Below are 12,456 nucleotides of genomic sequence, written 5' to 3' on the forward strand. Positions count from 1 at the left end.
ATGGAAATTTCTTGATGTTGATGAAGTGTTGTTTTATTTTGTCTAATTCATCGTTAATTTTATCAGGTGAACATAGTTTTGTGGTTGTGTTTATTTGGTTTCTTAGTATGTTGAGTTTTTGTTTTGTTTCACGTGCTGAGTCTCAGGGATTGTATAATCCAGTATGTGTGATTTTCCTACGGATTTCTGTTTTGAATTGTGTATCGGTTCTTGTGATCTTGAGAAATGCTATTTGGTTATTTGTTTCTTATTCACAGATGAACTTAGTGTTGGAGTGTACAGAGTTAACGTGATTGAAAAGCTAGCTGTGTATTTTGTAGATATGGATCCAGCAATTGTGTCGTCAACATACCTGTACCAGTATAGTGGTGGGTGTAAGGCTGAACTGATCGCTTGTGATTCATTCTATGTCACAAAAATATTGGCTAGAACTGGAGACACGACACGGAATTCCCCATACTTAGGCCATTTATAAGTAGGTAGTTTTGGTTATTGAACATAAAGTTAGTTTTGGTGGTAGTGGATTCTATAAGGGTTGCTAATTGGTAGCTGGGGATGTGTATCAATGAGTTAGGGTCTTGGATATAAAGTTCTAAAGCTATCTTGCAGGATTCAGTTGTTGAGATTTCTGTAAAGAGGGAGATTACATAAAAAGTGGTCATTAAGGCTTTATGATTTAGTTGATTAAGAATATATTTAAAGTTAAAACAGTCTTTAAAAAAGAAGCTGACTGATATTACATATTTAGAAAATGCCCACGCTATATATTTACCGAGGTTGTAGTTAAATGATTCATTGATCGACAATATGGGTCGTAGTGGACAATCAGGTTTGTGAGGTTTGGGGGTGCAGTATAGCTGTAGGGTGCGTGAGTTGTTCCAGCGTAGGTAAGAATAAATGTTTTCTGAGATTGTGTTGATTTTTTTATTTGTAGTAGTATTTTGTGTAATTAGTTATCACGTGTTTTTGTTGGATTTGTGTTTATTAATTTAAATTTGTTTGTATCTGAAAAGATGTTCATTTTTTTATTGTATTCATTTGTGTTCATTAACTATAGCATTGCCTTTATCTGCTTTTAGAATTTTGATGTTGTCTTGTTTTATGTTGTTTATAGAATTAACATCTTTTCGTGTGAGATTGTTTTTTTAGTTTTCTTTTCTGTGAAATTATGTTGATGGTTTTGCGTGAAAATTCTTTGAAAAAGTTGTTTAAGATACTGTTTCCATGTGTTTAGGGGAAATAGATGTTTTCAGTCCTACCTGGAAAGATGGGTTGTCTTCATGTGCCCTGCAACGGTCAGTTGCAAATTCTCTCTTTGTTAACCTGAAAATAACCTAAGAAGGTCGAAACGTTGTAAAAGGGTTAATACCCATACCAGCTGTTCTGAAATACATTTTTACAACATAACAGTCCTAAATATTTTACTAGTAGGTGGATGTGTTTGTTTTCTTATAGCAAAGCCACATCAGGCTATCTGCTGAGTCCACCGAGGTGAGTCGAACCCCTGATTTTAGCCATGCAAATCCGTAGACTTACCGTTGTACTAGCGAGGAAATTGGTGGATGTGTATCTTATTTATGGTAACGTTGTATGATGTATCTGTTTTTTAGAAGTCATGCTGTGATGGTATCCAATACCCCGTTTTAAGGACTGACCGTGACTTAGTGAGCCCACTTTCTTGGAATATAGCACTCAGTTGATTTGAACTTTTTTTTTTCTCACGCCAAGTCTAGAAATTTTTTTCACGGATGATAGTCCATTGACGTTCTACTCGTCAGAAGCTGTTGTTAAAAAACAAAAAACTCTCATTTAAAACTTTCATTCAAAGAAGTGATTGATCGAATTATGTCAAATAATGTCATATGGTCTGTTCATAAGTTGTGTTCTACGTACCTAAATAATGTGAATTTTGTGTCTATTCTACGTATAGATGTCATTGTTTTGATAGATTGGCCAACAAAAAAAACAAAAAAAACTAGTGGTTGGTATCCTATTGAAATGTACGTGAAAGGGTACCAACACTTCCTTTGTGAAATATCTTATTAGCAGCTCCATCTAGTGTGCTGTCTAAGGACATCTTCAGTCGTCAGCAGGTGGTCGTGGAGTCCTGGCGAGCAAATTCATTTAAAATAACATGGGCCCGCCTATTGGAGCTCAGTTGTTTTATCCTTCTAATTTCTTCCTATAAGACTTTTCAACCGACATATCCGAAAACTACGTGGTTCAACCATCATGTTTGGTCTTTAGGTGTAATTTATTATCAGTACTTATTATTCTACTCGACAATGAAACACCTCAGTTATTTTAATTGTGGATGAAGAGTCAATTTTCTCGTGTCTAAGTTCCTCGTAAGTTAAGTGAAAAATTATATATAATAAAAGGAAAGACCCATTTCACATCATGGGCCACGGCTGCTCGTTTACTTAGGTACAGCGATAGTGGTGCTTGTCTTGAAACGCATAAAATGACAATCCATCTCAGTTATTTCCAGTCAACAACTAACCGAGATTTATTAAGAGTAAAAACACAACAACCCGACGTTTTAGTGCACAGCTGACTAGTTTCAGCAATACAGTTACCATCATAAGGGCTAATATTAGCCTTGGTGTCTTTTATTCATAACGTAGTGAAACAATGTGCCTGTAACGAAATTCGGTACAGAGATATGCATATAGGTTTAGTAAGTGTGAGTCGTATTTGACAGTTTTATTTTATTTATTTTTATGAATTAGTTTACCAGCACAAAAACTAAACTTTAAGCTGTAAAGTTGGAAATCGATACATAAATAGAGTCACAAAATACGTTTTAACAAGGGGCTGTGCTCATCGCAGGGATCAAACTTTGAACTGTAGAGTTAAAAGTTCTCAAACTTATGTCTAAGCTACTTGGGTAGGGCATAGAAGAAAGGGTAAGAAAGAAATTATATAAGTTTTGTTTGTTTGTTTGTTTTAGAGAAAAATTGCACGATGAGTCAGCCATCTGTGAACTTCGTTGCGCTCGAACCCTGAGTCTTATAATTCGTCGGTGTAAGCTCTGTTGTTCATATCTGGGCCACCGTGGGACTATTATTAGAGGTAGATAAAAGACATATATATACACATGGAAAGTTTCAGTTCTTCTGAGTAATTTGAAAAATATTGTTCATGGATACATCCAGTGTCTGTAATTTACACTGGAAGTAAAATAATTACTTTTGATCATTAATAATAATTTTGGACGATTAGACGAAAACAACGGTTACGAAACGTCGTCCTGGCATGGCCAGATGGTTAAGGCGCTCGACTCGTAATCCAATGGTCACGGGTTCGAATTCCCGTCACACCAAACATGCTCGTCCTTTCAGCCATGGGGACATTATAATGTGACGGCCATTCCTACTCTTCGTTGGGAAAGGAGTAGCCCAAGAGTTGGCGGTGGGTGATGATGACTAGTTGTCTTTTTTCTGCTAAATTAGGGACGGCTAGCGGAAATAGCCCTCGTGTAGCTTTGTGCGAAATTAAAAAACAAACAAATAAACAAAACATCAAAATGCTCAGATTTTTCTCAAATTTTACTTCCAAAATATTTTTAAGATTTATGGACGAATTTTTTTATTTGTTTAACCTTTTAGAAATTACTTGAATAAGAAAGTACACTGTGCTGATATAATAATTAAGTAGATATGTTATTTGGCTAATTTTTGAGATGCAAATTAACTACCCAACTCTACTCCTGGTAAAAGTGCGATAGGTCCAGTGAGTTTACAAGTAAAAGTGAACTCTCAGTCCATAATGGACTTTTTTTTGTGAATCGTTTGTTTATCTGTAGTTAAAACACAAAGCTTTACAACGGCTGTGTTCTGCTCATCACGGGTATCGAAACTCCGTTTCTAGCATTATACGTTCACATACATACTGTTCTGATTCTGGGTGGCTTATTTTTGAAGTCATTGTAATACATTTTAAATGCCGTACCGTTAATGTTTTGTAACTTATATTAAGGGACTTCACTCTTTTTTTTTTTTTAATCATGGAAACGTAGCAAAACCCGCAAATTGGGTAAAAATGAGTAAAATCTGTGCGAGAATTTGTTTGGACAGACTAACATTCTTTTGAAGAATGTAGTGTGTTCCCCCTTCAAATCATTTTATAATTCTTAGCCTGTTGTCTGCCATATAATCACGATTTAATTATATTCTGATTTTTAAGTGTTTTTTTTCGTTGCTTGGTTGTTTATTTCTACTACAGTGAATAGTTGGGTTTACTAATTGTAAAATATTTTAAAATGTTTGTGTGAGTGGGGAGAAAGATTTAAAAGTTTGTAGCAGTGGATTTGTGGACGTTTATATCTGCTGGGAAGTTATCCCTTTTACCACAGGTTGGTTATTCGTTTCACAAGTAACGCTTCGAATCCCGATAAAACCAAACATGCTCGCCCTTTCAGCCGTGGGGGCATTAAAAAAAGTGACGATCAATCCCACTGTTCGTTGATAAAAGAGTAGCACAGTAGCCCAATAGTTGGCAGCGGGTGGTGATGACTAGCTGCTTTCCCCCTAGAATTACACTGCTAAATTAGGGGCGGCTAGCGCAGATAGCCCTTGTGTAGATTTGCGCGAAATTAAAAACAAACAAACAAGTAACGCACTAACAATGGTTGCGTGTAACTAAGTGGATGTGTTACAGGAGAAAACTTCCTCGATACGGAATACACGGGGAGAGTCTCCATTGTCTCGAGCTAAACAATATGATATCGAAGCTTGTTGCCTGCATCTAACGTACTGCTAGAGGACTGACACGTGCTACCTAGCTGATGCTATGTAAAACATAGACTGGTGTGCAGTGAACAACGTGCGTGTCAGTACAAATGCACGAGACAAACGCACGTGGTAGATGTACAAAATGGATGGACTCTCTTGTCTGTTGCTATACTTTCTAACATTAGTCACACCAGAATATTTTGATAATTTCAAAACGTTTAGTACAACGTAATTACAGTATAAGAAGTTAAACTTCAAAGAAAAAAAAGCCAAAGTTAATTGACCTTTTAACGAACAAATACAACTAATGGTGTGTATGTGTGTTTAGCTATAATATTTCGCCATTATCAAGACATTTATACCAAAATTAAAGATTCTACATAACATTATCACTGTTTTTCATTCGATGGCTATTAAAACTCGCTAACTTGTGAAAACGTTTAATTGTTATATAGCATAGGAGCTACTTTCAGTATTACACTAAAACTGTATACGACATGTCGTAGAAATAAATAGTTGTTGTTTGTAATTCAGCACAAAGCTACACAATGGGCTATCTGTGCTATGCCCACCACTGATATCGAAACCCGGATTCTAGTGTTATAAGTCCGCACACTTACTGTTGTGCCACTGAAAGGCATAAATAAATAAATGGAAAGATTGATCTCTAGATTCCTTCGTTTTGTCGAACCCCGGATTTTAACGTTGTAAATCCGTAGACTCACAGGTTGGTTTAAAGAAAGATAACTCATCAAATTGATTTTGGAAACGTAATTACATTACGTATACAAGTCTTACCTGTGGTGACTCGAGCAGTGAGAGAGAGTACCAGGGTTTGAATACAGTTAGATCTTTCATGGTGTGTAAAGTCTGATTAACTTCAGTCAAGATCACTTAATACGCATGGGTAACGACATTGCGTTGCTAAGTGCAGAGTTTCGGGTTTTCAATTTTCTCTGTACGATACTTACAGGTAACTCCACGACAGAGAGCGATATATCATAGGACATAGTTACGTAACACGTGGATTTTTTTGTCCAGGGCTGGTACTTTGAATTACTACATCCTGTCAGTTTCTGTAGTACCCTTAAAAGTGTAAACACACACATATATATGTTGTAACCTATAATTTTCTACAGTTGCGATAAAAGGGTAAGCCTAAATTTAATTAGACGGATCAATAATGCACTTAGTCATTCTTTGCTATCATCAGTGGAACAGGAACTTACTTCAGTTTTCTATACTTTAACATATTTCAAAGTTTGCCTGCGAATCCGAAGGTTTACGGTTCGCGATCCGTTGCTGCAAAAACGCACTCGCGCTTTGGAGTCATTGATAAATCTGTTTTATAAGAGTAACAGTCAAATCCTACTATTTATTCACACAATAATATAGCCCAAGAGTTGGCGCTCAGTAACACTGACTAGCTGCCATTTCTTCAGCCTCGTGGTGCTCAAAGAAAGAGCGAATATTCGGTACGGAGCGCATCCAATTGTGGCTATAGGAGGACAAATTATTACAGAAAATACACATTTAGTATTAAAGACATTCGGAAAACCGTCGTGAAAATATTATCTGTATTAAGTAACATTGTAACAAATATTTACATAAGAAAATTACAGGGGAGGGTTTCTTTTTTTGAATTTCGCGCGAAGCTACACGAGGGCTATCTGCGCTAGCCGTTCCTAATTTAGCAGTGTAAGACTAGAGAAAAGGTAGCTGGTCATTACCACCTATCGCCAACTGTTGGGCTACTCTGTTACCAACAAACAGTGAAGTTAACCGTCACATTATAACGCCTTCTCGGTTGAAATGGCGAGCATGTTTGGTGCTACGGAGTTTCGAACTCGCGACCCTCAGATTACGAGCGGAACGCCTTAACCCACCTGGCCAACAGGGGAGGGAGTTTAACGTAACGCATGTTCAAAATGGGAGGGGACATCGTGGAAAAAGGTTTTCATACCCTTGCCTTAGAGCATTGGTTCCCAAACTGGGGGTAATTTAACAATTTATCGGGAGTAATGGAGGGGTGACAGAAAAAAAGTTAAAATTCTGAAAATCAAGAAAACATTGAGGTAGCTGGTATAAGGATTAATGTTAGTCTTAGTATGTAAAGTTGTAAATTAAACCTATTTTAAGTATGTAATAAAGTTAAACCAAATAACAATAAACATCAAAAACTAATATACAGTAGTAGAAAAGAAAAAATATGTATCTAAGTGTGTGGTAACCTAAAAGTATTTTGACAAGTATGCTTCAGAACACAAGTCACTCAGTAACCCTGATGACTCATCGACGTGTCCAGTACGCGTCACTCACTGCCTGAGGTTGCCTCTATTTCACACTGTCAGTTTCTATGTGAGCATCAGCCGAGGTAGACAAAACCTGGTATGTATGTGTACTGCCCTGTGCAGTATAGTTAGTATTTACCTACTATTACATCATTCCTATGCTGAATAAGCTCTTTTAATGCTATCTAGAATGCCATGAAAAAATAAATAATAAGTTCACATTGTTCACACTTTTTTTATGCAGTTTTTCTTTTCTGCAGATTAAACAATAAAATGTCTAAAAGCGCACCTACTCTGACGCCTTTCTTCGCTATGGCTTTGTGAATTTACCTTCTGGTGGAGAGGATCGGCCACAATGTGTAGTATGTCACAAAGTGTTGACAAATGAAAGCCTCAAGCCATCAAAACTCTCAGCTCACCTCCAGAAGTGCCATCCAAATCTTCAAAATGAGGATCAGGCTTATTTTCAGCGCCGGGCTGTAGCACTGAAGAATATCCAGTTCGGTTCATCTGGAATTCAAGCCCAAAAGCTTCAAGCTGCGGTCGAAGCATCTAACTTTGTTGCATATAAAGTTGCCGAAAAACAAAAATGCCACACCACTGCAGAGAATCTAATTATGCCTTGTGCATACAAGATGGTAAGCAAGGTATGTGGGGAGGATCAAGCGAGTGTCATATCTCTATCAAACAACACAATCCGCTGACGAGTCGATGACATGGCATCAGATATTCTGTCCCAAGTTACAACAGAGATCAAGGAAAGCTCACATAGCAAATTCTCCTTGCAATTTGATGAATCGTGTGACATAGCCAGTTGTGCTGTTCTCCTTGGGTTCGTTCGTTACGTCCACCAGGACAAGATCAAAGAAGAGTTCCTATTATGCGAAGATCTGCTGACAACCACGAAGGGAGAAGATATATATCTTCAATATCATCAAGAGTTTCTTTACCACGAATAGATTGGATTGGAACAGCGTTCAACAGGTAGGGAGAGATGTTTATATAAAGTCTAGATTAGTATAAATACAATGAATTACGTGGCATATAGTCATATAGTTTTATTTATTGTACAAGTAGCTGTAGTGTAGCTAATATTTTATACATAATTCACAAAGAAGTATCGTGCCTGTCGTACTGAGATACTAAAGTACCAAAATAAATTAAATTAAATTAAAACCATATAATTATAATGCAAAAGATAAGTAAGAATGACTAACTGGCGCAATCTATAATAGTTTTTCTTTTTTAATCTAGGTCTCCGTCGATGGAGCACCGTCGATGATGGGTCGTAATCGTGGATTACGGGGCCTCATACAAGCTGTGAATCCAGAAATTTCTGTAGATCATTGCATCATTCATCGGTACTCTCTTGGATCAAAAAGCCTGCCTGGTAATCTGAAATTAGTGTTTGAAAATGTGTTGAAAATCGTCAATTTCATCAAGTCCAGGGATGTGAATTCGCGCATATTCAGGGAGCTGTGCAAGGAAATGGGAGAGCAGTATCAAGTTCTGCTCTACCACACCGATGTTCGCTGGTTGTCACGAGGCAAGGTTGTACGTCGAGTCATTGAACTCCGAACGGCTCTTCAGGAATTTCTGAAACAAGAAGAATCTCCTTTTGCTACCAAGTTCACTGATAAGGAGTGGCTTGTTCGACTTTGTTACTTGGCTGACATATTTGCGGAGCTGAACAGTGATAATCTGCAACTCCAGGGCCAAAACATGACTGTCATTGATGCCCATCACCCTGTGACTGCATTTCTGGGAAAACTGAGACTCTGGATTAGACGCTTGGAGAAAGGAGTGATCGCTCAGTTTCCCACCCTAGACCAGTTTGTTGAGGAGAATAGTTATGATACTAGATCACTTTTACAGACCATCAACAAAGAGATGAGCGACCATTTGAAGGGGCTTGAAACAAGCATGCAGCACTACTTTCCAGAGAGTGACCTAAAAACAGCCAGTCTTCAGTGGATCATTCATCCCTTTTCTGTACCTGATGAGGCCATTCATGATGATGATTTCCCCTGCAAAGGAGGAGTGGATCACAATGCGAGCAAATGAAGCTTTGAAATGCAGATTCCTTTTGGATTTCACAACTAGCTGACTCGCCAACTCTGTCCAAGAGAGCCTTGAAGTTGTTGGTATCATTCTCAACAACGTATCTGTGCGAGAAGGGGTTCTTAATCGTGCTGGGGATGAAAACAAAAAAGAGGACTCGCTTGAATGTTGCAAACGATGCCAGGCTGGCACTTTCAACCACAAAGCCAAGAATTCCAAAACTAGCTTCAAGTATGCAACTCCATCCATCCCACTGATGTTCTTGACATCTTTGGCAATATTCATTAGAAATGCACAATGATCAAATACAATAATTAAAAGTGTAATTCAGTGTAAATAAATTATATAAATAAATTGTAAATAAATAAAGTGTAATAAATAAAGTGCAATATGTCTCTAGTTTAATTTAGCCATATATATCAATGTTGAAAACATTTTGTGAAAGGGGTAACATGCTTAATGTGGCATGTTAAATTGGGTAACAAGCTGAAAATGTTTGGGAACCACTGCCTTAGAGTATCAATTCCATATTAGGAGGGGCTATGTTCAGATAGCCCTTGTACAGCTTTATCCTAAAATTCTAAAACAAACGCACAAAAGAACGTTCACAGCCCAGTGTCGAAGTTTCATTTGCATCCTACGATGCATCTTGAAAGTTTCAAAACTGAATACACGTTGTCATATTGTTCCTGGGTAACGTTATTGCATCTTTTTTATATAACTTTCAACCTAACGAATCGGTTATTTTTAGTTGGATTAATGTAATAAAATGTCGCATAATTTTAAACCGCAACAACTACATATAATAAATAAGGTTTGAAGTTTTAGCGATAGGAAAGAGAGAAACCAGTTTCGTTGGTTTCATCTAATAAATTCTGAAAATGTTCAGTTACGTTGTGATAAATATATTTCTTTTTTATTCGGTTTGTTTTGGTAGTGGCTCATTTTTACTTCAATTGAAACGTATAATATAAATGTTTACTTTAAATATAAGCCATTCCTAATGCTTTCAGCGGTAAGCATGACCTCTTTAATATGCACATTATTTAGATTTACACTTCAAAACAAACAGTCGTTAAACGTACGAAAATAACAGAAATCTATGGCGTTTTTTATTGTTTTCTTTTCTAGTTTAATACATTTTTTTATTCTTCTAACGTTTCAGATTGTTAAGCACGTGAATGGATCACGTTATTTTCGATCGCGAGCTCTTTCGGCTCACGAATCCTGTGTTTTCCAAGAAAGGAAGGTCACGCGCCCTCCCGAGTCTCACGATTTCAAGACTTTGGCACGCTTAGACTTTTTAAAATTAAAAACTATGTCGTAATTATAACAAACTGCTAAGCCTAATATTCTGTGTTCTAACATCATTCTTAATTAAATCAAGTAATGAAATTAATACAATCATGATTGTTCCTTTCTACCAGCACAGACGCCCCCGCCCCGCCAGTACACAGTGGTATATCCGTGGTGGGCAGAGCACAGATAGCCTTCATGTAGACTTATGCGAAATTCAAAGCAGTCTCAAACTTTCTTCCGAGCCCACTTCCCCACAGTTCATCCCTGTGGCTCAGCAGTACCGTTGAGGTTTTAAAAAACTAAAACTGGGTGCTCGAATATCTTGCCTTGGATACTGTAGCTAGTAACACATTGCGCAGTTTTAGGCTGAAACAAACAAAATATTTTCGAAGTTCTCTTTCGCAAAAATACATTGATATAAAGAGTAGCAAAGCATTTGAAACGGTTTACGAAGTTCCCAGTTGTAAATAAATATATCGATCAACAAGTGGCAGTGAAGAAAAGTCAAAATATTTTATAGAATAAAACCTTATCAAAATTAAATAAAGTTCATTTGAGATAAAACATAATGGAGTTTTAAGAAGTTAAGATTGCAGCTCTTGTTGTTACTTTACAGCTCTTGTTGTTACTTTGCAGCTCTTGTTGTTAATTTGCAGCTCTCGTTGTTACTTTACAGCTCTCGTTGTTACTTTACAGCTCTTGTTGTTATTTGCAGCTGTTGTTGCTTTACAGCTCTTGTTGTTACTTTGCAGCTCTTGTTGTTGCTTTGCAGCTCTTGTTGTTACTTTGCAGCTCTTGTTGTTACTTTGCAGCTCTTGTTGTTATTTTACAGCTCTTGTTGTTGCTTTACAGCTCTTGTTGTTACTTTACAGCTCTCGTTGTTACTTTACAGCTCTTGTTGTTATTTGCAGCTGTTGTTATTTTACAGCTCTTGTTGTTACTTTACAGCTCTTATTGTTACTTTACAGCTCTTGTTGTTACTTTACAGCTCTTGTTGTTACTTTACAGCTCTTGTTGTTACTTTAATCACCCTTGTTTGCTTCTTGGTCTCTCACTTGCCTTCCTTCTCTCTTTACTTCTTCTGTTGAAGATTGTCTAGTGATTAGTAAATCATTCTCTGAATCTCAAGTTCCATACATAGTTCCTGCCCCACAAAACAACACTCCGCACTTTGTGGGGTGTGGATATTTTAAATGAATGACGGTCAAGTGTCCTTATTTGGTTAGAGTAGCCCAAGAACTAGCCATGAGTGCTGTTGATTCCCTCTAGTCTATCGGATCAGAATGAGGGAGCTTTATGCGACGATTGCCGCAGATAGTCGTTATGCAGCTTTATGCGACGGTTACCACAGGTAATCATTATGCAGCTATATGCTCACTCAATTACATATTCTCGATTCTCTTTTCTCCGCGTGTTTCTTATCATTACGTTATAATAATATGAACTGTTGAAAAGTGACATCTAGTGAATTTATCCTTTGTCTCAGTTGATAGAGCAGTAGCTTCGCGTGACAGAAATATCGGGTTCTGTCCTGCTCCCAAATGAAGCCAAAATTGGATTAATGCAAAAAAAACAAACTTGTATTCGCTTACGGGGTAGCTTCAAAAATATCTGTTTCGTGTCGTTTCGTTCGAAATGTATCCGTCTTTCTTATTAAGGTTTGAACAGTAGCCGTCCATCTCATAAGCTCCATTTTGTCAGTGCACGCTTACGACACTAAAAATATCGGGTTTTGACACTCGTGTTCAGCAAAATCACAGATATCCCACTGTGTATATTTGCTCTTAACAGCAATCAACCAATCGATTCTTCCGTTTCCATGTCTTATTATCCCCGTCATACCACACATGCTCGCTCTTTCAGCCATGGGGGCATTGTAATGTGATGGTCAGTCTCACTATTCGTTGGTAAAAGAGTAGCTCAAGAGTTGGCGGTGGGTGGTGATGACTAGCTGTTTTCCCTCTAGTCTTACACTGATAAATTAGAGATGGTTAGCGCAGATAGCCCTCGTGTAGTTTTGCGTGAAATTCAAAAACAAACGAACGAACAAATTCTTTAAGGAGAATTTT

At 37.4% G+C, this 12,456-nt stretch overlaps 1 protein-coding gene and 1 long non-coding RNA gene across 2 annotated transcripts in view; one reads left to right on the forward strand and one right to left on the reverse strand.

Moving 5' to 3' along the window:
* Nucleotides 1–12,456, reverse strand: part of LOC143240078 (uncharacterized) — a 141,006-nt gene that overhangs the window by 74,201 nt on the left and 54,349 nt on the right. The gene's annotated exons all lie outside the window — the stretch shown is intronic.
* On the forward strand, nt 7,993–9,091 carry LOC143239921 (protein FAM200B-like). The gene is made up of 3 exons (XM_076481573.1): nt 7,993–8,011; nt 8,282–8,776; nt 8,903–9,091. The coding sequence occupies exons 2-3, from the start codon at nt 8,306–8,308 to the stop codon at nt 9,089–9,091; spliced, it is 660 nt and encodes a 219-aa protein (XP_076337688.1). The 5' UTR covers nt 7,993–8,011; nt 8,282–8,305.

This window comes from Tachypleus tridentatus, chromosome 13 (genome assembly GCF_004210375.1).
Source record: "Tachypleus tridentatus isolate NWPU-2018 chromosome 13, ASM421037v1, whole genome shotgun sequence".
Taxonomy (NCBI): domain Eukaryota; kingdom Metazoa; phylum Arthropoda; class Merostomata; order Xiphosura; family Limulidae; genus Tachypleus; species Tachypleus tridentatus.